Source organism: Euleptes europaea, chromosome 3 (genome assembly GCF_029931775.1).
Source record: "Euleptes europaea isolate rEulEur1 chromosome 3, rEulEur1.hap1, whole genome shotgun sequence".
Lineage (NCBI taxonomy): Eukaryota > Metazoa > Chordata > Lepidosauria > Squamata > Sphaerodactylidae > Euleptes > Euleptes europaea.
This window is the reverse complement of record NC_079314.1, coordinates 15,735,290-15,762,936: the sequence shown is the minus strand read 5'-3', so window position 1 is coordinate 15,762,936 and position 27,647 is coordinate 15,735,290. Positions and strand designations below refer to the sequence as shown.

The 27,647-nt window shown below is 48.7% G+C and overlaps 1 protein-coding gene across 1 annotated transcript; it reads right to left on the bottom strand.

The window, feature by feature from the left end:
* Positions 1 to 653: 653 nt before the first annotated feature.
* LOC130475370 (myelin-associated glycoprotein-like) lies at positions 654 to 20,461 on the bottom strand. Its single transcript, XM_056847132.1, has 9 exons — positions 20,386 to 20,461; positions 17,031 to 17,399; positions 14,752 to 15,048; positions 13,086 to 13,343; positions 12,030 to 12,290; positions 10,551 to 10,838; positions 9,471 to 9,567; positions 8,001 to 8,100; positions 654 to 849 (listed from the first exon to the last, which is right to left on the bottom strand). The coding sequence occupies exons 1-9, from the start codon at positions 20,432 to 20,434 to the stop codon at positions 694 to 696; spliced, it is 1,875 nt and encodes a 624-aa protein (XP_056703110.1). The 5' UTR covers positions 20,435 to 20,461; the 3' UTR covers positions 654 to 693.
* Between the last annotated feature and the right edge of the window lie 7,186 nt (positions 20,462 to 27,647).

Below are 27,647 nucleotides of genomic sequence, written 5' to 3'. Positions count from 1 at the left end.
CATCAAAGTTTGACCTTCAAGACTTTGGGCTTTCTAAAAACTGGGCCTGGAATGTGAAACGGATATTTTGAGATCTGCTGAGACCACAGATCTGCAGCAGGTAGGAATCGGCTTGGGCTGTGCTAGAACCGGTCCCGTGTGTGCCAACAGAGATCCACCACGTCCACAAGCACATGCCAGAAAGGTGCTCTTGAGTGGAATGAGAGGGGGTACATATGTCGGATCACCCTGTTATTCTGGATTTGTTAATATCCTTTTCAGCATTAATTGGGAGCAATGACAGCTTCCCGTTCCTTGCAAATGCAGACTGGGGAACTGCAGAAGGGGGAAATCGGTATGGATTGCAAGACGTGGAATACGGCTGTCCTGTTACTGTTTCGTAATCACCCTGATTGTGTCGCCGAAATAATACGTTGAAAAGTGGGCAACTAAGGGGTGCTCATAAATATACATTATAGTGATCTTCAGTATGTGTCCTGAAGGGAACAGAAATAACACATGGGGGGAGGGTCTTAAAAGCGGGAGCATCGTGGCATGTGTTTACAGATGAAGCCAGCGGACAGGGCTGGCTCATCTCAGAAGGACCGATAGGGTTAGCTGGGCCCGCTGGCTTGGCGAGGGGGTGTCATTAGACTACTACAGTTCCAATGGTTGGAGATCCGTGGGAGCGGCCGCGGTTGCGGGGAGCAAGTCTCACTTGACTCGGATCTCGGCGTATTCAGCCAGCTCCTCCGTCAGGGTGTAGCTATCCTTGGTGGGCAGTTTGGTGAAGTCTATGTTGGCGTAGTCGATGCCCAGGTCCTCACGCTTGCTCAAGAGCCGTTTGTCGCTGCCCGGGTGGCGTCCGTACTGCAGGAGAGAGAAGGAGACGTCAGTGCGGACCCTGAACGAGACCGTTAATCTGTGGGATTGACCGCGGCTGATAACGCCCTGGGAACATCTTCTCGCACGATGGTGTGGGCGTTCTCTTCTAGGATTGCGCCGGCGGTGGGGGCTGGTGGAGCTCTCTGGCTCCCAGATGCTGGCGTAGGTGCCTCTTTTCCATAAAGTGGCACCTACACCAGCGCAGGCTCCCACCGGCTCCTAACAAGATTTGCCCCCCCTTCAGGATTGCAGCCTTAGTGCTGAAAAACTAGAAAGAGGGGGTCCTGTGGAAGGGGAGGGCAATAGGTGGGAAGTAACAAGGACCTCTGAAGAAGAGGAACCTGGCCGAACCTCTAGAATGATTTCACTTTTGGTTAGTTTATATATTTGCCTGAGTTAAGCAGTAATCCCTTTCCTAGACCATAGCATTCCAGGCTGCAGATGGGGTGGGGGCAACCACAAGTCTGAATACTTTTAAAAACTCCCTGCAGATAGATGACTGATTTTTTTAAACTTATTTATATTTTAGGCTTATATCCCTCCCCTCCCCTACTACAGTGGGGCTCGGGGTAGGGAACAACCAATCAAATATTATTCTAATCTTGCATGACTGTTGGCAAATGACAAACCCCACATACAAACCCTTGAGCGTTCTTTCTTTTTTAGATGGCAGGAATTTTTTTTTATTTCATAAAGGGGCATTGAAGCATACAGCCTTCACCTGCTGCCTGAAGAAATATGATTCATAGCAAGTTTTATTGCGTGATTTCTGCAGGATGTATAATTTTATAGTTGATATAATTCCCCAAATGGGCTTTCTGTTTATTTTGAGTTTAATGGGAATTAGCTACTTTAATGGGGGCAGTGCTGAAATCTGCCTGGAAACACTATCCATCGAACTGAAAAACCTTCCCTCCAGATCCTCACTACCGAGGGAAATATACTTTGCACTTGCTCAGGGGCACTTTGTCTGTTCCAACACTCCAGGCAGGGCTGCCAGCTCCGGGTTGGGAAATACCTGGAAATTTTTGGGGCGGAGCCTGAGGAAGGTGGGGTTTGGGGAAGGGAGGAACTTCAGTGCCATAGAGTCCAATTGCCAAAGTGGCCATTTTCTCCAGGGGAACTGATCTCTATCGGCTGGAGATCAGTTGGAATAGCAGGAGCTCTCCAGCCACCACCTGGAGGCAACCCTAACTCCAGGACTGAGTCTTAACATTAAAACCCGAGGCTGGAGCTAAGCCCTGGCACTGCCAGAAATATGGAATTGCAGTATACCGAGAGTTCAAGGTAGAGGAAAACATTTCCCCCTTTCCTTTATAAGAAAAGCCCCACTGAATCAGTCAAAAGGTCCGTCTAGTCCAGCATCCAGTCTCTCATTGTAGCCCGCCAAATGTCCCTCTGGGGCCCTCAAGTGGGTTGCAAAAGCCTACCCCTACTCTTGCGCCTTTGCAAATGGCACTCAGAGGTACACTGCCCCCCAAATGGAGGTTCCATTTAGCCATAGTGGCTGACAGCCACTGGTAGAGCCCTTCTCTTTGCCCGTTTTCTTCACAGCAACCCAGAGCGGCCCCAACTTCATTAATAACTTTGTAAGAGATCTCGGGCTGAAAGCTTTGTCCTGTTTTATTTATTTAATTAATTTTAAAAATTTATAGCCCGCCCTCATTCCCAGCAGGCCAGGCTCAGGTAGGGTTGCCAGGTCCCTCTTCGCCACCGGTGGGAGGTTTTTGCGGTGGAGTCTGAGGAGGGTGGGGTTTGGGGCGGGGAGGGACAAAAAACGTGCCATAGAGTCCAGTGGCCAAAGTGGCCATTTTCTCCAGGTGAACTGATCTCTGTCGGCTGGAGATCAGTTGTAATAGCCGGAGATCTCCAGCTAGTACCTGGAGGTTGGCAGCCCTAAGCTCAGGGCAAGTAACACCATCTAAAACCACATAAAATCATAAAATGTCACCCTTAAAACACAACAATCATAACAGCTATAAAATATCGAGATGGCACTTGTATAAAAGGACAGTGGTAGCCACTGTGGGACTGGTCAAACAGTTAACCCCCACAGATAGCAGGAGGTTGCGGGGGGGGGAGAGATGGGGAGGCCAGCAACGATGCGAAAGCTCACGGCTGCCCTCGGTTGTATGCCCTGCAGAATAGTTCTGTTTTGCAGGCCCCGCAGAACTCTTTTCGGTCCCAAAGGGCCCCGACGTCACTAGGGAGACTATTCCACCAGGCCGGGCCCGAAAAAGCCCTGGCCCTTGTCGAGGACAGCCCGCACACTCCTCGGGCCGGCCCCTCTTAAAAATCTTGCTACCCTCGCCGCTTGGGTTGTTTGAACGGTCGAACCAGCTCTGAGCGACGTAAGAGAATCGTCTTTGGAGGATCTCGTTTTTGAAAACACAAGACAAAGACGAAGGGACAGCACCCGGGAAAGGCACACATCGGTAGGGACCCCGCCACAAACCCTTGATTCGGTTTTGCTGCAGATGCATTGGTTTGACAAAAGCAATTGAGACAGATGTTTACTGCAGATGCATTGGTTTGACAAAAGCAATTGAGACACATGACACACCAAAAGCTGCCTTTGAGCTGTTCTTGCCCTACGGTGAGTATTGGTAATGGAGGACTGATTAGGGAAGGAGGTTGTTTTCAAAGGGAAAGGTACACAAACCAAGGCAGCTGTTATCACATTCAAATTACAGATGTGGGGGATGCAACAACGCTGTCTCCTCCTCTTCCTGACACCTGACTCTGATGTCACATGCTTTCTTGACACATGCTTGAATCTTAGTGGGTCCTCGTTGAGGACCACTGCTCTAGGTAGCTGGCAGCTGCCGGGGAGGACTGCTACTGTGAACTGAGCTTATCCTATTTCTGCAAAGCCTCCCTTTACAGGGATGGGCAAGGTTTGATCTTGGATAGCAATACTCTGATGTGCACTTGGCCATTCTAAAAGCCTAAGTCACAACCGCTTGCCGGTCAGGTGACCTATCGAGAAAGAGTGCAGTGGAACAAAATCACTCTTTATGTGGCTGGCAGAAACCCATTTTTTGAATTCCAGGGTGCTGAGGTTGCTTTTGAGACTAGGGCCTTTTATGCACGGGTTGTTTCCGTCGCCGCCAAGCCTCGAGTACTTTGGGGGTTTGTTTTCATTATGCATATATTTCTTGACCTGTAGAAGTCACCTCGCTCTCCCCTTGCGTTTTCCCTGCATTTTGTGGATGCTGTTTTACTCCGAATTTAGTGTCTGCCTCGATCCCAAATCGAAAGCTGGTCCTGTGCATACTTGTCAATTTGGGGTTGTCTCCCCACGCCCATTCTCGCTTCTCCCTCCCAGTTGCCTTTCCTCTTTATCCAACCCCTCCCCTCGAAGCTGGAATACTATGAGGCTGCTTATTTGGTCAGTTTCACAGTGAGTGTTGGTCAGTTTCAGACCTCAGCCTAATGGAACTTTTTAGCCAGAAGGCGGAAATAATCACAAACAACCTATGAGGCTGCTTATCTGGTCAGTTTCACAGCGAGTGTTGATCAGTTTTAGACCCCTGTGCAAAGTGATTGGAGAATTCGACTGCAGATACAGTAACTGTGCATCGAGAGAGCAGCATATCCAACGGAAACAACCCGTGCATAAAGAGGCCTAGAACTGCCTGCCTGCTGCTTGCTTCTGTCCCGTTCGTCACGCCTGCTCAATCACAAAGATGCCATAAGCCTCCAGAGCCCCTTAAGGTCCCTATAAAACGGTGATTCCCAACAGGGTGCCCACTGGGGTTTCCTGATGCCCATTGCCAAGAGCCAATCCTGGCTTTCCTCCTCTTCTTTGGAGCAGGAGGGGCTTCAGAAGAACCGGTAGGTTCTCTGCGTCTGCAGGGTGCACCCATTTGAAAATAGCTGCCCCCATTGTAGGCTTTCAACTTTCTGTGATTGGTCCCCCCCATGGCAGCCATTTTGTAGGGGCGTCCACTCCCCATCCTGGGGACCACTGTTGTAAAAAGCTGTACCAAATTCCTCATTACTCAGGAAAGCAAAGGGGAAGCACGGGGGGAGGACGACATGGGAAAGCTTCCATTCCTCAGACCCAGACGTCACATACACAGAAAGCGACCACAAGGTGACACACCGAAAGGGGAGTCTGTACTTACCTGCCCGGGTCAGTGGCTCTCCAGGGAGCAGATCTCCTTAGACTATCAGAAAAGGAAGAGCAGTCACTAGTGTCCAGAGTGGGAAAGTATACCCTGGCTGGTGTTAGAACCAGCCCGGCCGTGAGGCTTGGTGAGGTGGTGGTTTTGGGGTGACAGAGAAAGGGAGAGAGTCCGATCGTACCCCTGAAGTTCTGAGAGGATTCTGGTTTCGATTTTCCAAATTGGGCAGGCCCTGGCATGTAATCCTGGGACCAACTGCTGAAGACTAAGCTACGGCAGCCTCACAGGGAGATTCCCCCCCAAGACGGGCAACCTCCTTATTGCCAGGTAACGAGGGCAACTTCTCGGCTTGGAAAGGTGCTGCTGGGCCATTAAACTCCGAAAGCAGAGGCTCAAAGATTAACTTGAAAGCCCAGAACCCAACTCAGTGGGAGAAGCCAAACCGATCTGCCCGTACATTTTTATCCTGCCTTTCCTTTGGGAAGGGCCTGTGGCTCAGTGGCAGGGCATCTGTTTTGCATGAAGAAGGACCCAGGTTCAGTCCCCGGCATCTCGAGTTCAGGTAGTAAAAGGTAAAGGTAGTCCCCTGTGCAAGCACTGGGTCACTACTGACCCATGGGGTGATGTCACATCCCGATGTTTACTAGGCAGACTGTGTTTAGGGGGTGGTTTGTCATTGCCTTCCCCAATTGTCTACACTTTACCCTCGGCAAGCTGGGTACTCATTTTACTGACCTTGGAGGGATGGAAAGCTCAGTCAACCTTGAGCCAGCTACCTGAAACCGGCTTCTGTTGGGATTGAACTCAGGTCGTGAGCAGAGCTTTTGACTGCAGTACTGCAGCTTACCACTCTGTGCCACAGGGTCTTCAGGTAGCAGGAGATGTGAAAGACCTCTGCCTGAGCTCCTGGAGAGCTGCTGCCAGTCAGAGGAGATCCTGATAGACCAAAACAAGGCAGCTTCATGTATTCCTCCAGGGACCTCAGGACCCCTTACATAGCTCTCCCAATTTTATCCTGTCTTGAGTTAGACTGTGAGAGATTGGTCTAAACTGGTTCTTCCATCAAGTTTTATAGCAGGTTTTGGATTTGAACCTGGGTTTCCCCAGCCCTAGCCTAGCACTCTAACCACTACACCACAACAGCCATCCAGATCTGCCCCTATAGGCTGCCCAGATGGGAGACAGGAATTGTAAACTCAGGAGTTCTTTGGAGGGGGAGCTGGATATAAGTGCAATCCATAAATAACAAGGAAAAGTTGCTTGCTGCAGCTGTTTCCAGCACTGGTTCAAACCATACACCACCCCAAACTACAGTTAAGTAAAACAAACTATGGTTTGGCAGGCTGTCCCAATGCATGAGCCCTGGTTTGTGATCAGCCACCAAACCAGGGTCAGAAACCATGGCCTGAAGTGGTTTGGTAACCATGGTTTGTGTTAGCAATGGTTTGGGATGGTGTCTCAATGGACAAGCCATCGTTAAGAGCGTCAGCTGCATCTGCAGCGCTGAGCAGATGCAGAACAACACCAGACTAGCCAGTCTGAACCATGGCTTACCTATATGGGTGGAAGCTGTAACCATGGTTTTGTTGTAAATGATGGATTCGGGTCTAGTAGCATCTTAGAGGCAACAAGATTTTCGGAGTATAAGCTTTCGAGACTCAGAGCTCTCTTTATCTTCTGATGTATCTGACTAAGCTTTCACTCTTTAAAGCTTATACCCAGAAAATGTTGTTGAACACATGAACACATGAAGCTGCCTGGTCCATCCAAGTCAGTATTGTCTACTCTGACAGGCAGCGGCTCTCCAGGGTCGCAGGCAGAGTTCTTTCACATTACCTACTTTGCCTAGTCCCTTGAACTGGAGATGCCGGGGATTGAACCTGGGACCTTATGCATGCCAAGCAGATGCTCTACCACTGAGCCACAGCCCCTCCAAGGTGCTCCCTAAGGTGCTACTGGGCTTGAATCTAGCTGTTGTACAGTGGACCAGCATGGCTACCCTTGGAAACTTCTAAATGATGGTTAGTGCAAAACTACTATTTGGGTGTCATGGCCAAAATGAGCCACCGTAAACGGAGACGGTGCTGGATTGATTCTCCCTATTGCCCAGTTATTAAAACCAAAGGAGCCCATGTGGTTCCCTCTGTGTTTTATCCCTTGACCCCAAACTCATTTCCCTTTTCTCTGTAAAAGCTGTGCTTGTGAGAACGTAGGAATCGTGGGCAACAAAAAAATAGTTTTGACTCCTCTCCAAAACTCAGGTTTAAGCTTGACACCCTGGTCTCAGGGCTTGATTGAAGGATCGGGGAGGGGGGAGGAGGTATCTTTGGATTGGCCATTTGGCGCATGTGTGCACTCCATGAGCAGGGATTGGGTCTTTATGGCTCCTAGGAGTAAATACTGTTTATTTCATTTTTTTTAAAAATATATATTTCTACCCTGCTTTTCTCCCCAAAGGAGACTCGAAGCAGCTGACCACATTGTTCCCTCCTTCTCCTTTTTAACCGCGCAACACCCCAGCGAGGTAGGCTAACCTGAGAGAGTAAGCAACTGACTCAAGGTTGTCCAGCATGCTTCCAGGGCAAAGTGGGGATTTCAACCATGGCCTTTCCCCAATCCTAGACTGACACTCTAACCCAGGGGTGTCAAACATAAGGCCTGAATAAGAAAACTACTCATTATATGTTAATCTCCCAATCGGAGAGGGGCCGATTAGTTGTGTTTAAGGCAGGGGTGTAAAACATAAGGCCCGGGGCCCTGGATCCAGCCCCTTGAGAGTTCTTATCCGGCCCGCGAGCCAGCCAAGGCAGTCACTCCCCACTCCTGATCTGGGCTGGTGAGGCATGGCCCGGCCTGACCAAGTGACATTGATGTCCTAGCCAGCCCTTGTAAGAGTTGAGTTCAATACCACCTACTCTAACCACTATACCACGCGGGCTCCCTCTGTTCTTTCTCATTCCCAGCCTATGGAGTTTCTGCCTCGCCTATTGCTCCTTTCGTGAGTACCTCTGATTTCTCCAGGTTGCCCGGAGTCTTGCAGTCTCCGCTGTAGATGACGGGAGGGTTTTCTGTCTGCATGAAGCTTGAGCTTTCATTCATGTTTTTCCTGGGAATGAAAAAAAGGTTCGGGTCACAAAGGGGGATCGTGGCCAGCGGACGCTTTGGGTAGCCGGCTGTCCGTCGGATGTCATTAGCCAGACACCCACGTGCCTCGTCTACTTAACACGAGTTTCTGGGTTTTCAATCTTGGGCGATCAATAATTAGTCAGCTGTTTAATTATTAAACGGGCGGCTTATGTAACCGCTCGCTTTGATCAGCGCCCATTCATAATGGAGGCCTGGTAGCAATTTGGCAACCTGCAATTAGGATTAATGGTCAAATCTCGCTCTTGTTTACAAATCCCTAATTATTTTGCCGTTTGCCCATATTTCTCAAAGAATCTGGCTCGCAGTCACTGATGGGCAGACAATTCAAGGTTTGATTGCTTTTGGGGGGTTATTATTCAGTGACGGCTAGTGGGACCAAAATCATTTTAAAACCAATTACTTCCACGTAATTGGATTGTGGATTGAGCTGTAAAATTCCACTAAGGGTATAAGCGAAGGACTAATCGATCATGTACGAAGGGAAGGAGATGCTGGAGCCCTGCAGCATCCTGGATGTCCTGAAAGTGATGTGAAGGAGCCATCTGTGGGTAAATTCACACACATACACACGTCAGATTCTAAATAAATAGATGACTCCTTGAACACATTGTGCCAAAACTTCATAGAGGAACCTTAAGGACAGTTTTGTGAGGTGATAGCTGAATGTGAAATCTTGGATTGCAACCTGCACGAAGCTGCCTTCTACTGAGCCAAAGGTTTATCAAGGTTAGTATTGTCTGCTCTGACCGGCAGAGGCTTTCCAAGGTCTCAGGCGGAGGTCTTTCATACCACCCACTGTTTGATCGGGCGATGCTGGGGATCGAACCTGGGACCTTCTGCATGCCAAGCAGATGCTGTACCACTGAGCCATAGCCCGACCTCACTGCTGTAACCAGGCACGGCACCTTTAAGTGTCAGTAGTCTACTCCAGGGAGGCAGGGCTTGAATTTATCACCTCTTTGTTTGAGTACTTAAAGCCTTAGTTCAGCCTTTGCTGGAACACCATCTAAGGTTATTGAACACATGAAGCTGCCTTGCACTGAATCAGATCCTTGGTCTATCACAGTCAGTATGTTCTACTCAGACGGGCAGCGGCCCTCCAGGGTCTCAAGCAGAGGTCTTTCACATCACGTACTTGCCTAGTCCATTTAACTGGAGATGCCAGGGATTGAACCTTCAGCATGCCAAGCAGATGCTCTACCACTGTGCCACGGCCCCCTCCAAGCTCTGCTCTGTCAAATGCAGGCAGAGACTGCAATTCTTTCTCCCCCCTGCTTGGCTCTGCTGTTAGCAGAAACCCTGAGGGTCTCAACCACAACACTAACTTACTTTCTCCTGGTCTGGCTGACGTAACACACCACGGCTATGAGGATTGCAAAGGCGACAACCGCTCCCACCGGCCCGACTTTTGCCCACATCAGACTGTCTGAAAAAGACCAAAAAAAGACACACGCGCCAGATTGTCAATCAGGCCTTCGTGATCCTGCAGGGGAGGAAATGGGGAAAAGCTGGGATGGGATTTAGAGCAGAGCCAAAGAATAGGCGAGGTGGGTGTTTGAGGCGCGACGAGGGAGCGTCTAGCCAAGTCTAGTGCTTGTAGCGCCTGTTGGTGCCGTTTCCTTACGGCATTGCTTGAGTTAGGAGTGGGGAAATCAACCCGGCTCACCAGATTAGAGGCTGCCGCTCAAGGGGAGGAGCGGGGAATCAAACCGGGTTCTCCACATTAGGGTCCACCGCTCCTAACCACTACACCAAATTGGCTCTCAACAGACACCTTGTGAGGTAGGTAGGGCTGAGAGAACTGTGACTGGCCCAAGGTCACCCAGCAGGATTCATGTGGGGGAGCAGGGAAAGAAACCCAGTTCACCAGATTAGAGCCCACCGCTCATGTGGAGGAGCAGGGAATCAAACCTGGTTCTCCAGATTAGAGTCCACCACTCCTAACCACTACCCTACACACTTGCCTGACCCAACTTTGGCAGTCTGAGTAGACGATACTGACTTTAATGGGACCAAAGGTCTTATTCTGTATAAGACAGTTTCATGTAGTAGAAGAAGAAGAGTTGGTTTTTACGCCCTACTTTTCTCTACCTTTAAGGAGTCTCCAACCGGTGTACAACTTCCTTCCCTTCCTCTCCCCACAACAGACACCTTGCGAGGTAGGTGGGGGGAAGAGAGTTCAGAGAGAGTTGTGACTAGCCCCAGATCACCCAGCAGGCTTCATGCACAGGAGTGGGGAAACCAACCCGGTTCACTAGATTAGAGTCCCGCCGCTCCTGTGGAGGAGCGGGGAATCAAACCCGGTCCTCCGGATTAGAGTCCACCGCTCTTGACCACTCCACTGCGCTGGCCCTCCAGGAACAAAGCTATAATAGACAGGCGGGTCTGCGGCTGGTAGGGGGCTCTCACTGGAGTGGTGGAATTGGAGCTGCTGGTCCTTGGTGCCGTAGAGGTTCCTGGCAGAGCAGACGATGTACAGCTGAGAGTCCACCTCCCCCCGCAAGGTCAGGATGCTGGTGACCGTGTAGCCGGTTCTCTGCGAGTACACGAACTCCCGGTCGGTCTCGTTCACCGTCACGTTGCGGGTGGGCAGCTTGAAGACGATCATGGCCTCCGGGTTCGATTTGGCCGCGCAGATGCACTGCACCGTGTCCCGGGCGGCCGTGCACTTGGACTCGGGGAGGATCAGGGGGGCAACTGAAGGGCCGGGGAGGAAAGAGAGAAGTGGGACAGTTCCGACAGGACAGCAAGTTAGTCTGTGGTGGTAATATTAAACTGGAACCTCATGGGTACCTAGGGTTGCCAGGTGCCCGCTGGTGGTGGGCAAACCCCTGGTAAATTGCCCCTCTGCCTGCCGACCACCTGAGGGTCAGGGGGAAATCGTGCCCGCGCCCGCCGACACGGCACTTCCGGTTTATAACCGGAAGTGCCACCTCGCGAGGAGCCTTAGACCACTATTTGAGCCTTAGACCACTAGTTGTAAACCCGAAGTACTGCGTCGGCGAGCGCACGCGCGCAATCCCAACAGCTGCCACAGAAACCTCCTGCCGAAGGTAACCCTCTACGGGTACCTTAAAGCAGGGGTGCCAAATCTTTCTGAGCCTGTGGGCACTTTTGGGATTCTGACACAGTGAAGTGGGGGCAGCCACAAAATGGCTGTCACAAAATGGCTGCTGAAGGAGGCGGGGCCAGCCACAAAATGGCTGCCGCAAAATGGCTGCCACAATTTCAAGTCAAGTCAAGTTTTGTTTCAATGCAGCTCCGCCACAATTTACCTTCAGTCACACTGTGAAGACCCTTGCACTGTGCTGACAGATGCTGCCAAAGCAAGGTTTTTAAAAATCTTCACAGCCAATCAGAAACCTTGCTGGTCTCATGGTGAAGCAACAATGCTTATGCAATGGACTGCCCAGCATTGCAAGTCCCTGTTGCTCCAGAAGCCCCAGGGAAAGGAAGAAGAAGAGTTGGTTTTTCTATGCCAACTTTCTCTGCCTTTTAAAGAGAATCAAACCAGCTTACAATCACCTTCCCTTCCCCTCCCCGCAACAGACACCCTGTGAGGTAGGTGGGGCTGAGAGAGTTCAGAGAGAACTGTGACTAGCCCCTCTGGCTTCATGTGGAGGAGCGGGGAAACCAACCCGGTTCACCAGATTAGAGTCCGCCGCTCATGTGGAGTGGGGCATCAAGCCCGGATCTCCAGATCAGAGCCCACCGCTCTTAACCACTACACCCCACTGACGAGGTGGGGAGACATACAGCTCCATGCTTAATCAAGCAGTGTGCAGAGGCATTCTGCACATGTCCTAACGCTCCCTCTCCCTTTTGCTATCGTTTCCCTTGCTTTAAGTGCCTTTGGTGTTCAAACGAACCCCTACGGCTCATGCTCACATTCAATGGTCAGGTTGAAGGCGCTGCCACGTTGGCCAAACTGGTTTTCAGCGATGCACCAGTATTCGCCGTCATCCTCGTGTGTCACAGATGAGAACTCCAGGGCCAGCTGGTTATTATAGACCACAGTCTTCATGACCTTCTGCTCCTTGAAGATGGTGATGATGGGCTCCGGGTTGCTCTGCGTGCTGCAGAGGATGGTCACAGGATCTCCCTCGACCGCCACCACTGACACATTCACTGTGGGTTTCCAGGGGGCATCTGCAAAAGGGGGGAAAGGCCAAGGGAAATGTGCATCTTTTATCCTAATGGCAATGCAAAGAAGAATCCCAAATTTTAAAACATTTTTCAGAAGATTGCTGGACCAATGTTGTATTTGCACCCCGCGAGACAGAAGCAGTGCGAGAAGAGAGCTTTAGCATCCCTTAGGATGGGGGGTGGGGGTGGTCGAACGCATTTGTTATGAGGGCCAGATATGACATAAATGTCCCTTGGTCAGGCCGGGCCTTGCATTGCTAGCCCAGATTGGGACTGCGGGGGGGGGGGGGTGAGGTGGCTGCCTCGGCTGGCTCGTGGGCCGGATAAGAGCTCTCAAGGGGACGGATGTGACCCCTGGGCCGCATGTTTGACACCCCTGCCTTCGGATGTCTTCAGGCCATGGTAGGCTTTGCATTGTATGTATAGGAGATCCCAAGAACTAATGGCATCACTATTGTCATCCCAGAAGCCTCGGTTCTGGAGCAATAGTATGACAAAATGACGGCATTCCTGGCTTTTCCAAGTAGGAGTAAGCCCCACGGAAGCCAGTTCAAATAATTGCTTCAGAGTGGAACCCAATTCAAAACATCCAAAAAAAGTGGGAGGGGGAAAGGAGAAGTGTACAGCCATCCTACGAAGCGCATTAGCCATTGATATCAGCAAGTTTGGTCACTCGGCAAAGCTGTTGGAGGATTAATACCGCACAATCAGCATCTCAGCCCCCACCCTGAGTACTGCACCCTACTTCTCTTCCAAGAATCAGACCTCCCATCCCCAGGTGCTGGGAGGCTCACTCACACATCACAGTCAAGGCCAGAGAATGGTTCTCCTTTCCGTAGATGTTCTCGGCCACGCAAGTGTAGATGCCGTCCTGCAGGTAGGTGACGTTTTCGATGCGCAGTGTGAGGCTCCCGCCCAGGGCTTCGTACAGGACGTCCTCTTCCCTGAGCCATGAGATCAGGGCCAGGGGGTTGCTGTCCACAGTGCACACCAATACCACTGGTGAGCCCTGTATTACCTCTGCAGAGGCATTCGCTTGCACAATACGGGGTATGTCTGCAGAGGAAAGCAGAAGAGGTCAGCATTGGATATGTTGCAGCAGTTAGGGCTAGAAACTTGCTTTAAAAATGCATTGCAAAGGGACAAATTAGACCAGAGTTCCTCAACCTTGTTAAGACTGGGCGCTTTTACAATTTTGAGGCACGGTAGAGGGTACCACCTTAAAACAGCTGCTGGGGAGAGGCTACTACAAAACACTGGGGCCATTTATGCAGGGCTGTTTCCCTGCGGGCACCCCCGCTAACTCCTTCTGGATGGAGTGTAGGAGCCAGCGTGGTGTAGTGGTTGAGAGCGGTGATTTGGAGCGGTGGACTTGGATCTGGAGAACCGGGTTTGATTCCCCACTCCTCCACGTGAGCGGTGGAGGCTAATATGGTGAACCGGGTTGGTTTCCCCACTCCTACACATGAAGCTTGCTGGGTGACCTTGGCCTAGTCACAGCTCTCTCAGCCCCACCTACCTCACAGAGTGTCTGTTGTGGGGGTGGGGAGGGAAGGTGATTGTAAGCCGGTTTGATTCTTCCTGAAGTGGTAGAGAAAGTCGGCATATAAAAACCAACTCCTCCTCCTCCTCCTCCTCCTCCTCCTCCTTCCAGCAAATTCCACAATTTAATTATTCATTGAGTAAAGAAGTACTTTTGCCAGTCCTGATGAAAACATCCTGAAGGCACCCTAAGGTCTTCTGGTAACACAGTTTGAAAGCTCCCATTTTAGAAAAGCCAGGATCTTTCCATATTTTAAGGGGTCTTGGTTTACATTTCAGAAGAAGCTATTCACTCAAGAAGGCAAGCAACTTCTTCTTCTTCATTTTTTGATTATGCATGCCTTTCTCGACCGTCAGAGGTCACTTCACACTCCCCATGCATTTTGCCCATGTTTTCCAGATTTTGGCTAAAAGAGCATTTGGAAAACATGGGCAAAACACGTGGAAAAGCATGGGGAGAGCGAGGCGACCTCTGACGGTCAGGAAAGGCATGCATAATCAAAAAGAAGCCCCAAAGCAGTCGGTGGGGTGACCACGAGGGAAACAGCCCTGCATAAATGGCCTGGGGGGTTTGAAGCCAAGGCATTCCTCTACTGATGGTGGTAGATGTTTCTAAAAGGGTGCTTCCTGCAAACCCAAAGATGATACCTCCTCAGGTCTTCTGAAACACCTCCTGATCCAGCGAGTTGGACGATAGCCAGCAGAGGCTTTTTGCTTTAAGAAAGAGGAGCTTGGGGGAAGAATCAGTTGGGTGCCTGGGAACCCATCAGTGAGTACTATGGCGCTCAAGGGTACCACACTGGGGATTACGGCGCCCAAGGGGACTACACTGTGGATCACTGAACTACATGCTTCAGGTGAGGCCACCAGCATCAGGATGGTGGGTTGCCTTGGCGACAGTCGCTTAGCAACATGGACTCACATTTGACATCCAGGGTGGCGGCAGCATCAAACTCGAAGGTGGTGTTGACGTAGTTGATCCTGCAGCCCAACTCCTGATGGTTGTTCTCCCGCGAAGGTAGGAACTTAAGAATGGAAATGAGGGACCAGGTGCTGCCCTCCTCCTCCACCTGCCCGTAGACCGAGTACTCGGCCAGGCCCTCGTGGTTGGTCCACGAGACGACGGGTTTCATCTCGGGGCAGTTGTCGGGTACCACGCAGCGCAGTTCTACCTCTGATCCTTCCACCACTTCCGGCGGGGTCACAATGGTGGGTTTGTCTGTGGGGTTGTAGGGATGATAAAGAAATAGGAACTTAGAGAAGCTGCTCTTTCACCCCTGTTAGGGGTCTAAACACTGACCATCCACCACAGTGAAGCTCAAGACCATGCATTCTCCTGAATTGAATAGAGATCTGGGATTCCTGTCTCATCACCAATGCTAATTTCTCCACACCTACTACCCCACTTTGTATCACCTCTAACCCAATCACGCCTGCTAATGTCATTTACTTGCTTTTGACATTTACATTGCCTATGGTCTTTTACGCATGGGAGTTTTACCTGAGGTTCGTTGCTTGCTGGCCCCACACTTTCCTGTTGGGAGTCTATGCACCAGTAGTCTCCAAGCTCAAATCAGGAAGTATTTGAATCCCTGCCCCTTGAAATGCTGCTTTATAATTGGCTATAGTGAGAGAAAAGTTCCTACCCCCTGAAACCCAATTACCGCATAAAAAAAGCATTTAAAGAGCATTTTAAGAACAAAACCAAAACCCGGAGCTATTTGAAAGGAACAGTGGGGAGAGAGGGGAAGCCAGCCCTCGTTTTTAAAAGCCTTCTGCTCAGAAAGAACTCTGAGGAAGCAGGAAGTATTTGAATTCCCGCCCCTTGACATGCTGCTTTGTAATTGGCTGTCTACTTGCTGTGAGAGAAACCAGGCTTCTGTGTCCTGTGCTTTGCCTTATGCATGGGAATTTCAAGCAGGCTGAGCTCAGGGGAGAGGGAAGAATCGGGTTAACAGAGGGATGGAAAGCCCCGGGATATGTGAGGGCTGGCCGCGAGGTCATCTCTGATGGACGGAAAATTCATGCTTAACTCCAAGGAACAACTGAGACAGACGGGGGAGCGAACATGAGTGAAAGTACCCATGCATAAAAAACCATTGTGTGTCTAATTCACTCTACTCTACTTAAGGGTAGATGGGCTCACATTCTAGCTGTGTCTGAATGTGAGCTGTGGCTTACGAAAGCTCATACCCTGCCAGAAATTGTGTTAGTCTTTAAGGTGTTACTGGACTCTTGCTCTTTTCTACATGTACCACTAATTACTCATCTTTTTTAGAAACTTATCAGGGTTTTGTCAATGAGAAGTTCAGTGACACAGTATAGTCTTCCCTGCAAGAAAGGTTACTCAGTACTCTTGATCTTACCCTAGTTATAAAGCATCTGTTCTGCATGCAGATGGTCCCAGATTCAATTTCTGGCGTCACCATTTAAAACAGATCAGGTAGTAGGTCTTGTTAAAGACCTCTGCCTGAGAACCCGGACAGCCTCTGCTGATCAGAGTAGATCAGTATGCATCTTGACAGACGGGTGATCTCATTCAGGATAAGACAGCTTCATGTGTTCGACATAAACCGACAGAGCTCTAGGCTGTGTTCACATGAACACACGAAGCTGCCTTATTCTGAATCAGACCCTTGGTCCATCAAAGTCAGTATTGTCTACTCAGACTGGTAGCGGTTCTCCGGGGTCTCAGGCAGAGGTCTTTCACATCACCTACTTGCCTAGTCCCTTTAACTGGAGATGCCGGGGATTGAACCCGGGACCTTCTGCATGCCAAGCAGAGGCTCTAGCACCGAGCCACAGCCCCTCCCCAAACATGAGGCTGCCTTATTCTGAATCAGACCCTTGGTCCATCAAAGTCAGTATTGTCTACTCAGACCGGCAGTGGCTCTCCAGGGTCTCAGGCAGGGGTCTTTCACATCACCTACTTGCCTAGTCCCTTTAACTGGAGATGTCTTGGATTGAACCTGGGACCTTCTGCATGCCGAGCAGATGATCTACCACTGGGCCATGGGCCCCTCCCATGGTTCCCACTCCATTGAGTAGCCCTGCACTGTTCCTCTATTCAGATAAAGCAGGAAACTCCCTCTCCTCCCAGCTCCCAAGTCCCATCAGTGAGGCCAGATGGAATAACGGCAGGAAGTCAATCACAGAATTGATATTGCCAGCTGCGTCTCTCCCCCCCCCCCCAATACTCACTGATAATCTCGAGGTTGCAGTGCTCTGAGTAGGTGTACTGATTGTAGCCACCCAGGTCCCCACGGAAGTAATATTTGCCGGTCAGCTCCGGGCTGAGGCGGGTGATCTGCAGAGAGCAGTTGCGCGCGTTCAGGTCCCCCAGCAGCCGGGTGCGCCCAACGTAGCTCTCGTGGACAATGTTGGTGCGGGACTTGTAGACCACCGGAGGGTAGTTTTTGGGGTAAGGGCTGTTGAAGTACCAGATGCCGTGCACTGCCGACGGACGCAGCTCTTCGGGGTAGTTGAAGCGGCAGGGGATGACCACACAGGTGCCCTCGAGGGCAGCGATGTTCTCGGGCATCCAGGCACTCCAGGGCCCAGCGAAAACCCCTTCGGAAAAGAAAGAGAGAGGTCATGATGGTCTCGCAGTACCAATGGTCTCATTCCCAGTATAAGGAGACACCTGCCGGTTATGTCATCCTTAGTTTGCAGTTTCTAAGCCTGAGAAAGTATTTCTGCTGACGCTTGCTATGTTAAAAATGTCTTGAAATGATTTGTTGAAATAACCATAGGTATTTGTGCAGGTTTTGCTTATCACGATAGCCGACCAGATACTTAGAGGGAGTCACATGATTGTGATAAGTAACTTCAGAGACTGATCAGATAGTTTTCTCAACAACTATGCATGCTTGTGAAGGCCAAATCAGATTTCCTTGGACTGAAGTTCTGAAGGCAGAGACTGACCCCCAGTTTGGTATCAATCAATAACTTTAATACGGTCCAAGACCAGCAAATAGAAATATAGATAATAAAAAATAACGACTATATACACCAATAAATACTTGTCAAAAATAGTCAAAAATGATTTTAAAATGAGATACATAATTGCAGTCAATATAATTACAGAATATAGAATCGCTCATCCATTAAGTTCAACCCATGCTCGCCTAGTCTTCATAGCTCGCCATCCAAATTTAGCCACTTTAAAGGTTAACTCCATATCCTTATCTGATAGCATGTTAAAAAGGCGGATTACTCTGGGGCAAAAATGCATGGTCGCTTTAAACTCCTTTATTCCCTGTTTCAGCCAGGATCAAACGCATGCATTTTGCCGAACGTGCGTTCGATCCTGGCTGAATCCTGGCTGAAACAGGGAATAAAGGAGGCTAAAGCGACCATGCGTTTTCACCCTAGATCTCCCTGGGTAGCTGGCTATTATAGAGGCAATGGCTTCTTGTAACTTGCTATAAATTTTACAGTCAAATATAACATGTTCAAGGGTCTCTATACTCCCATCAGAACAAGGGCATAAACGTTCACCATAGGGTAGCTTTTTATATCTCCCTTCCGATATAGCTGAAGGAAGAGCATTACAGCGCATCAATGTAAAGGCCCTCCTATGGTCAAGGTTATCCAAGTGGATAAGATAAGACATCGGGGCCAAGTTGGTAAGAGTGCTTCGGTTGTAACACACATTTTTGACTCTATTTAGGTCATGCTGTCTTTTTATATCCAGAACTCTTTGCCTTATCAAGGCACCCCAGCTTGGTAAGATATTGGGAGTTTTTAGGCTTATTTGATATTCCTTAAGAGCAATGAACAAGTGACTGAATTCTGATTTGTTCTAACAGACGTGTTTTTCATATGCATTAGAATAATGTTAGGATCTTTGATTGTACTTGTCTGTTTACCCACACTCTGTGGAGGCTCAATCATTTTAGTTCTTTATTGTACTCTGTCTTGTTTAATAAAAAAAGAATCTTTTCCTTTTTCAATAAAAGATAGAAAGATTCATACATACAGGTGTCGATTCATTTGCAGGTTACCTGAATAAGAGAAAAAAAAGGACCTGCGGTCCTAGAGATAACACTGTTATCAAAAATTGGAAGGGATGATAGCCTTTTATGGCATGATAAAGCAAAGAGCTGTGAATGACCCTCAAAACATAGTTCTGGGGAATTTTCAGTTCATAATCTCTGTAAGTGTTGCGATCGGAAAAGCTGAATGCTACAATGGGAATTGGTAGGATTGGGCCGGGAGCTCACATTTGTCCTTAGTCTCCTCCTTCATATATCCGAGGGTCTGTTCCTTTCTCTGTAATTATTCCTGTTTGCTTGGCCTTGCAATTCATGCTTTATTTTATGTTACTGCTGGCTGAAACATTCACTCTCCAGGGTCTGTGCAATTCATGAGCCAGTGAGTGACGTGCCGCCCCCAGATATGTACAGCAGTCTACCAAAGACCTGTTTTTGCTCAAAACGTGAGAATGCAATACAGGGGAGGTTGTCAAACACCTGGTAGATTTCACCACAAGGGGACTGCGTTCAGCATGCTATGTCCCTTGGTAGTACCAGAGAATAAAACTGCTGCTATCACACTGCCCCTGTACAAATCTATGGTGAGACCACACTTGGAATACTGTGTACAGTTCTGGTCACCACACCTAAAAAATGATATTGCAGAGCTTGAGAAGGTGCAGAAAAGAGCAACCAAAATGATCAGGGGGATAGAGGAACTGCCCTATGAGGAGTGGTTAAAATGCTTCAAGCTGTTTAGCTTGGAAAGAAGGTGGTTAAAGGGAGTCATGATAGAGGTATATAAAATTATGCATGCTATGGAGAGATAATACAAGAGCGCGGGGTCATCTGCTGAAGCTGGAGGGTGAGAGATTCAAAACAGATAAAAGGAAGTATTTCTTCACACAACACATAATTAAACTGTGGAACTCCCTGCCCCAGGATATGGCTGCCAACTTGGAAGGTTTTAAGAGGGGAGTGGACATGTTCATGGAGTATAGGGCTATCCATGGCTACTAGTGAAAATGAATACTCGTCGTCATGATGCATACCTAGTCCTTATGCATATGTATTCTCTCCAGGATCAGAGGAGCATACCTATTATATTTAGGTACTGTGGAACACAGGCAGGATAATGCTGCTGCAGTGGTCTTGTTTGTGGGCTTCCTAGAGGCACCTGGTTGGCCACTGTGTGAATAGACTGTTGGACTTGATGGGCCTTGGTCTGACCCAACATTCCCTTTCTTATGTTCTTAGTCCCGGACAGACATGGGTGGAGGTAGTGTATACACAATAAAACCAGTGGGAAGGGTTACTGTACACAAACTGGGCCGGTGGAGCAGAGAGAATGTAGCAGAGAGATTTTGCATGCCACATTCTGATCTAGGGGTACTCCGGTTTGAATCTCCACTCTGCCATCGAAGCTCACTGGGTGATCTTGGGCCTGTCGTGCTGTTGTTTTCAGGACCAGCCTAGCCTACCTCGCAAGGTTGATGTTATGATAATAAAGTGGAAGGAGGGTGTGGTATGCTGCTTTGTGTCCCCGTAGGAATAAAAACAGGGTGTGAATGTCTAAATACCTTCCAACAGCATCCAGAAGACCGGCAGAGTCTTGTAAAAGAACCTCATGTTGCGAACTTATGAAGAATGGTGAGATGACTGGCCTGTAGGAGAGAAGGAGAAGCAGGCTTGAGTTTATTTTATTTATTTGTTTGATTTGATTTATACCCCACCCTTTCCTGGCAAAGCCAGGCCTAGGACGGCTAACAACATATAATGCACATACCCATAGTATTAAGTTAAAATATAGTAAGTAAAATTTATTTGTATGTGTCCGTAGGCCTTCGCCAAACATCATCCACAGAGTAACACATTATAAACAAAAAGAAACATATACAAGAATAAAATCAGAAAGGATTAACATTGATATAAACCACAGAAAACAACATCATTTATGGAATTCTGCTCTAGAGCTATCTTCTTTCGCCCTTCTTTTCCTTGCTGCCAGAGCAAACAATGATGTTCTATGAGATATATACTCACTGGAGTCAGACAACAAGAATATTATTTTCTCCTTTTCAGAGGTTTGTACCCACTGGTAGCCCATCAAGAAACTTAACCCTGGGCTGCGCATAGAGTGGACAGTAGGGTTGCCAACCTCCTGTAGATCTGCTATTACAACTGATCTCCAGTTAATAGAGATCAGTTCGCCTGGAGAAAATGGCCTCTTTGGCAATTGGACTCTATGGCATTGAAGTCCCTCCCCTCCCCAAACCCCGCCCTCCTCAAAAACCTCCCGCCGGTGGCAAAGAGGGACCTGGCAACCCTAGAGGACAGTAAAGTAAATAATGGAGTAAATCCTCCCGCACATGGGTATTGCGGATGCACAAGCGTTGATCCTTGGGGAAAGTTAAAGCATACATTTCAAACCATATAGTATAAAGTTTTAATGTTATTTTATGATATTTTTATGTTATTTTAATGTTTTGTATGGTGGATTGTGATGGCCTTCGGCCACAGACAATAAACTTTATCGTATCATATAGTATAAAGTTGAAGCAAAAAGGACTACTGGATTATTGGGAAGAATAAAGGACAGAGTCTACGTCAAGAGGTGGCAGGGAGAGACCTTGGTCAAAAACGCATGGTCGCTTTATTCCCTGTTTCAGCCAGGATTGAGCCAGGATCGAACACACGTTCGGCGAAAACGCATGCGTTCAATCCTGGCTGAATCCTGGCTGAAACAGGGAATAAAGGAGTTTAAACAACCATGTGTTTTTGCCCCTTGACAAGGAGCCCCCCAAGCAGCTAAGTCTTCTAGGGGATAGATCACGATGGGTAGCCGTGTTAGTCTGTCTGGAACCGTAGAAAAGAGCAAGAGTCCAGCAGCACCTTAAAGACTAACAAAATTTCTTCCAGGGGTTTCCTAAGGGAAATGTGTTTGTGGGCAAACATGCTGAATAAATGACTCAAAGCAGCTTAAGAAATGAATTAAATAGAAAGAAATAAAACGATCAAAGTCAAAACGGACCCCCCAAAAACATCACTAAAGCCAGTATTTTAGAAGGGGAACCTACACACAGCTGAGGCCTCCTTAAGGGTGGCTGGTGAGTTTTAGATTTATTTGGGGCTGCAGCGGGCATGCTCAGCATGCGTGCTTTGATTGGCACATGAAGCGTGACCACTGCAGCACACCTGCACATTTTCCTAGTCCAAGAGCACATGCCTTTGGACAAACCCCTCTTATTCCTCCCACTGAATCATCACAGCCCTCCCTCCTCCAGCTTCATCTGCTCCGTATCTACAACATTATTATTCTGGACTTTTCCCCCAAACGCTTGGGAATGAAACTGTGCAAAGTACCGTACGTTTCCCTCCTGACCGTGTGTGTTAAGTGCTGTTAAGTCGCTTCCAACTCATGGTGGCCCTATGAATCAATGTCCTCCAAAACGTCCTATCCTTAACAACCCTATCCCCAGCATACACTTGTAAAGAAGAATATTAAAAAAAAAACTGGCCTGGGGTTTTTACATTTGGGCCAGTATACAGATTGCTTTGCTTCAAAGTGTCAGTAGAGGGTGGTAGTGCGATACATATTTGTGCATGTGAGTCAAGTCCCCTCAAATCACAGCAGACTTATGGCGACCCCAGCCAGGGGTTTTCAAGGCAAGTGAGAAGCAGAGGTGGTTTGCCATTGCCTTCCTCCATAGAGTCTACCTTGCTGGTCTCCCTTCCAAGTACCAACCCTGCTTAGCTTCCGAGATCTGATGAGATCAGGCTATACCATGCTGCCTTCCCTCCCGCAATACGTATTTGTGTGTGTGTGTGTGTGTATGTGTAAAGTGCTGTCAAGTCGCAGCCGACTTACGGCAACCCCTTTTTGGGGTTTTCATGACAAGAGACTAACAGAGGTGGCTTGCCAGTGCCTTCCTCTGCACAGCAACCGTGGTATTCCTTGGTGGTCTCCCATCCAAATACTAACCAGGGCTGACCCTGCTTAGCTTCTGAGATCTGACGAGATCAGGCTAGCCTGGTTAGTATTTGGATGGGAGACCACCAAGGAATACCACGGTTGCAGTGCAGAGGAAGGCACTGGCAAGCCACCTCTGTTAGTCTCTTGCCATGAAAACCCCAAAAAGGGGTTGCCGTAAGTCGGCTGTGACTTGAAGGCACTTTACACACAATACGTATTTAGCTACTGCTAAAAGCCCTGAGAAGATGACTGGGGAAGGCACTGGCAAACCACCCCGTAAACAAAGCCTGCCTAGTAAACGTCGGGATGTGACATCACCCCATGTGTCAGGAATGACCCGGTGCTTGCACAGGGGATCTTTACCTTTAAACGCCCTGACCTGGATAGCTCAGGCTGACCAGATCTTGTCAGATCTCAAAAGCTAAGCAGGGTCAACCCTGGCTCCTCAAAGGGGACCCAAAGCAGTTTACAGCATGGTTCTCATCTCCTCCACACAGTAGCAACCCTGTGTGGCAGGCTAGGCTGAGAGGTCATTTATGCACGGTCGCTTTAACCTCCTTTATTCTCCGTTTCAGCCAGGATCAAAGTAACCCTGGTTGGGGGAAACTGTTTGCATTGGCTGGAATGATCAGGGACGAAACTGTGTGCTAATGGAGGTATGAATACAGAAAAACAGTCTCCCAAGCTCAAATCAAGTCCCACCCCTTTAAATGCTGCTCTGTAATTGGCTTACCTCGCAAGAGAAGCTTTCCTTTCCCCCAAACCCAACTGCAGCATAAAAAAGCATTTTAAGAACAAAAAACAAAAAACGGAGCAATCTGAAAGAAGGGGGGGGAATCCAAGCCTCGTTTTAAAAAAACCTTTCTTTTGCTCAGAAAGAGCTCCAAGGTAGCAGGAAGCACTTGAATTCCTGCCTTTTTACACATGCTTCGTGATTGGCTGTGAGAGAAGCCAATCTTCTGTGCTTCCCCTGTTTGGCTATCTGCATGCTGCCTTGAAGAGGGGTTTGGAAAAGGGTGGGGCGCAGCTCAACCCGAGAAAGTTGTATGCTCGCTCAGTGATTCTGGAATGAGCCAGGATCCACGGTTTAATTCAGGCTAGAAGAGGAATGGGAAAAGCCGGGTTCATTTTGCATTGAAACAGCGTTGAGCTTCCCAGGAATGAGATAACCTGCATCGTCAAAAATTTGATACTGGCTGAAACAGGGAATAAAGGAGGGTGAAGCGACCATGCATAAAACACCAGAGTGATTGGCCCAAGGTCATTCAGCAAGCTTCTATGGCAGAATGGGGATTTGAACCTGGGTCTTTCACATCCCCAGGAGCCCCGTGGCAAAGAGTGGTAAACTGCAGTACTGCAGTCAAAGCTGTGCTCACAACCTGAGTTTGATCCTGACAGAAGTTGGTTTCAGGTAGCCGGCTCAAGGTCGACTCAGCCTTCCATCCTTCCGAGGTTGATAAAATGAGCGTTCAGCTTGCTGGGGGTAAAGGGAAGATGACTGGGGAAGGCAAAGACAAACCACCCTGTAAACACAGTCTGCCTAGTAAACGTCAGGATGTGATGTCCCCGCATAGGTCAGTAATGACCAGGTGCTTGCACAGGGGGCTACCTTTACCTCTACCTCCTAGAGCAGGGGTGGGGAACCTTTTTTCCGCCAAGGGCCATTTGGATATTTATAACATCATTCACAAGGCATACAAAATTATCAACTTAAAAATTAGCCGACCAAGACCCAAGCAGGCACTTGCCCCAGATAACCTCCCCCCCGGTGCGGGCAAGCAGGCAGGCATCCAACCGGTGGTGCACTCGCCCACCTGGTGGCACAGGATGGTCTGTTGCACCAGCTGGGCGTAGCCGTCCAGCCACACGCTGAAGTTGTTCCTGCTCTGCATGGTCAGGGCCGAATTCTACAGCCGGCTCCTACAACCTCCGCCTGCAGGGATGAAATGAGGACACACTGGCTAAGAACTCCCCCCCCCCGCACCTTCTGGCCTGCTCCCTTTAACCCCTCCATTGTCGCCACTTCCCCTCTTGTAGTACAGAGGGAATATGTTTCTCCATCGCCCAGGTGGGAAAGGGTTAACAAAGTTTCTTGGGTGGTCCTAGCAGCTCCATAGCTAAAGACTCTTCTGCAAGGGGGGGAAAAAGTTCCTTTTCTTGGCAAAACCAACTCATATCTGCCTTGAATAGAGGCTATTCCTGTCCGCAGGAGGAGGTGGATCACCAGTCTTAGATCCTTCTGAGCTAGAGATCTGCCATGATCCACAAAGGGCCAGACCAAATGATTTCGCGGGCATTAAATGGCCCCCGGGCCTTACTTTCCCCACCCCTGTCCGAGAGCCTAATCCAACACTCTAACCGCTGCACCACACTGCCTCTGTAACCATCTTCATGACACCTTCCCTGTGTATTGGGGCTTCCCATAAGCAAAGCCTTGCTGGACCAGATCCAAGGTCCATCTAGTCTAGCATCCTTTCACCCACGGCGGCCAGAGAGATGAAGCGGCTGCCGACTGGCACCACCTGCCCCTGACCCAGCCACAGTAGCCAATAGTTGGGTATATCCATTCTACACCTTCTTCATTATGACCAGTCCCCCCCCAAAAAAAAAGGGGGGGAGAAAGATTTGCAAGAAAACCAGCAGGAAAGCAAAAGAGAAGTGCTCCAAATGGATCTGAGTCCAAATGATTTTTATTCCATTCTCCCGCCAGCTGTTTACTGATGGAGATGCTTATAGCTGGGGGAAACCTCTGATTCACTCTACAACATTCAGATAGTCTGGCAGAGCTGAGAGCTGTCAAGCAGAACGTAAGAATTTTGATGTGAGAGCTTCCATTTTCACACTGTCCAAACTGGGGAAAACATTGCTATATCACTTAGGCGTTATCATTTCCTCGGTATTAACATTACCAAATATCTCAAATGGGGACAGCGCAGTATTTCAAATACAGGGCAAGCGCTTCTTTGCAAGGACCAAACCAGAAAAATTGGCCCAGAGAACCTTCAAAGAATAACTCAGGTGAATGGGGGCAACGTTGAAACGAACATCTGAAGTTGCCTTATACCAAATTATTGATCCATCTGGCCCAAAGAGCTAACGCACTCACTGTTTGAAACGTTTATTGAGACGTTTTATTGATTCATGATCGCACCTTCTCCCCCCCCTTTGGTGGTGGAATCGTTTCGCAGTCACTTAATCCACGTGGTTTCCAGAAACGCTTATAAGGCGATCTTTTTCCTTTCTCCGTTTCCCAGACGGCTTCCCCTGAGGTGCAGATAGCTTTAAGACGCTGTTTATTTCCCCGCCCCTCTGCCGTCCACACCCACTGTGAAGCCCATGTCCCCTCCCCTTTCCCTCCAGTGGTCATTTTCTGAGCCTTTAAAAAAAATGCTCTTGGAGTAACATTGGATCATTCCTCTTCTTTAAAAAAAAGGGATCAGGATGTCAAGCATGGTGTTTAAAGCCTGCAAAGAAGCAACCCATTCTCTAGCCAGTCTCTTTTGTTTCTATTGTTACGGAGGAGGCTGTACTTGTGGCTTTTGTTCTGGCCGCAGTAGAATGATTGTTTCAGTTTCTTCTCTCCCCCTCCCCCCAACCCCGTTTTCCTCCCGGTGCAATATCCCCAAGGTAACATGGGAATGATTTCCTGGTTTGAGCAGTCTTTTGTCCCTTTGAGTGTAGCTTTTTAAAAAAATAAATCCTCAGGCACCCATGCCTAAAGTGAACTAAAAAAAAAAGTTGCAGAGAAATTTGGAGAGCAGTTATGCAAGCTCTCTGAGCAGGGATTCCTCCGGGACAGGGGCTTTGCAGACACACCAGCAACTTTGTGCAGTGTTTATTATAATTAAATGAGTTCTGTGAAGACTGTGGGACTGCAGTTTTCAAACGAAGGTGGCAGCAATGGCAGAGAGTTCCTTGCTTGGTCTTGCAGTTTCCCTCGCTCAACCCTGTACATAAGAACATAAGAAAAGCCCTGCTGGATCAGACCAAGGCCCATCAAGTCCAGCAGTCTGTTCACACAGTGGCCAACCAGGTGCCTTTAGGAAGCCACAAACAAGACGAGTGCAGCAGCACCATCCTGCCTGTGTTCCACCGCACCCAAAATAATAGGCATGCTCCTCTGATACTAGAGAGAATAGGTACGCAGCATGACCAGTATCCATTCTAACTAATAACCATGAATACCCCTCTCCTCCATGAATATGTCCACTCCCCTCTTAAAGCCCTCCAAGCTGGCAGCCATCACCACATCCTGGGGCAGGGAGTTCCACAATTTAACTATGTGTAGTGTGAAAAAATATTTCCTTTTATCTGTTTTGAATCTCTCGCTCTCCAGCTTTAGCAAATGACCCCGTGTTCTAGTATTATGGGAGAGGGAGAAAATCCTCTCCCTGTCCACTCTCTCCAAATCATGCATAATTTTATAGACCTCTATCATGTCTCCCCTTGTCTCCCCTTAGTCGCCTTCTTTCCAAGCTAAACAGCCCTAAGCGTCCTAACCGCTCCCCATACAACAGTTGCTCTAGTCCCTTAATCATTTTGGTTGCTCTTTTCTGCACCTTCTCAAGCTCTGTAATATCCTTTTTTAGGTGTGGTGACCAGAACTGTATACAGTATTCCAAGTATGGTCTCACCATAGATTTGTACAAGGGCAGTATGATATCAGCAGTTTTATTTTCTATTCCTCGTCTAATTATGGCCAGCATGGAATTTGCCTTTTTTACAGCAGCCGCACACTGGGTTGACATCTTCATTGAGCTATCCACTACCACCCCAAGATCCCTTTTTTGGTCTGTTGCTGCCAGCACAGATCCCATCAGTGTATATGTGAAGTTGGGATTTTTTGCCCCAACATGCATCACTTTACAC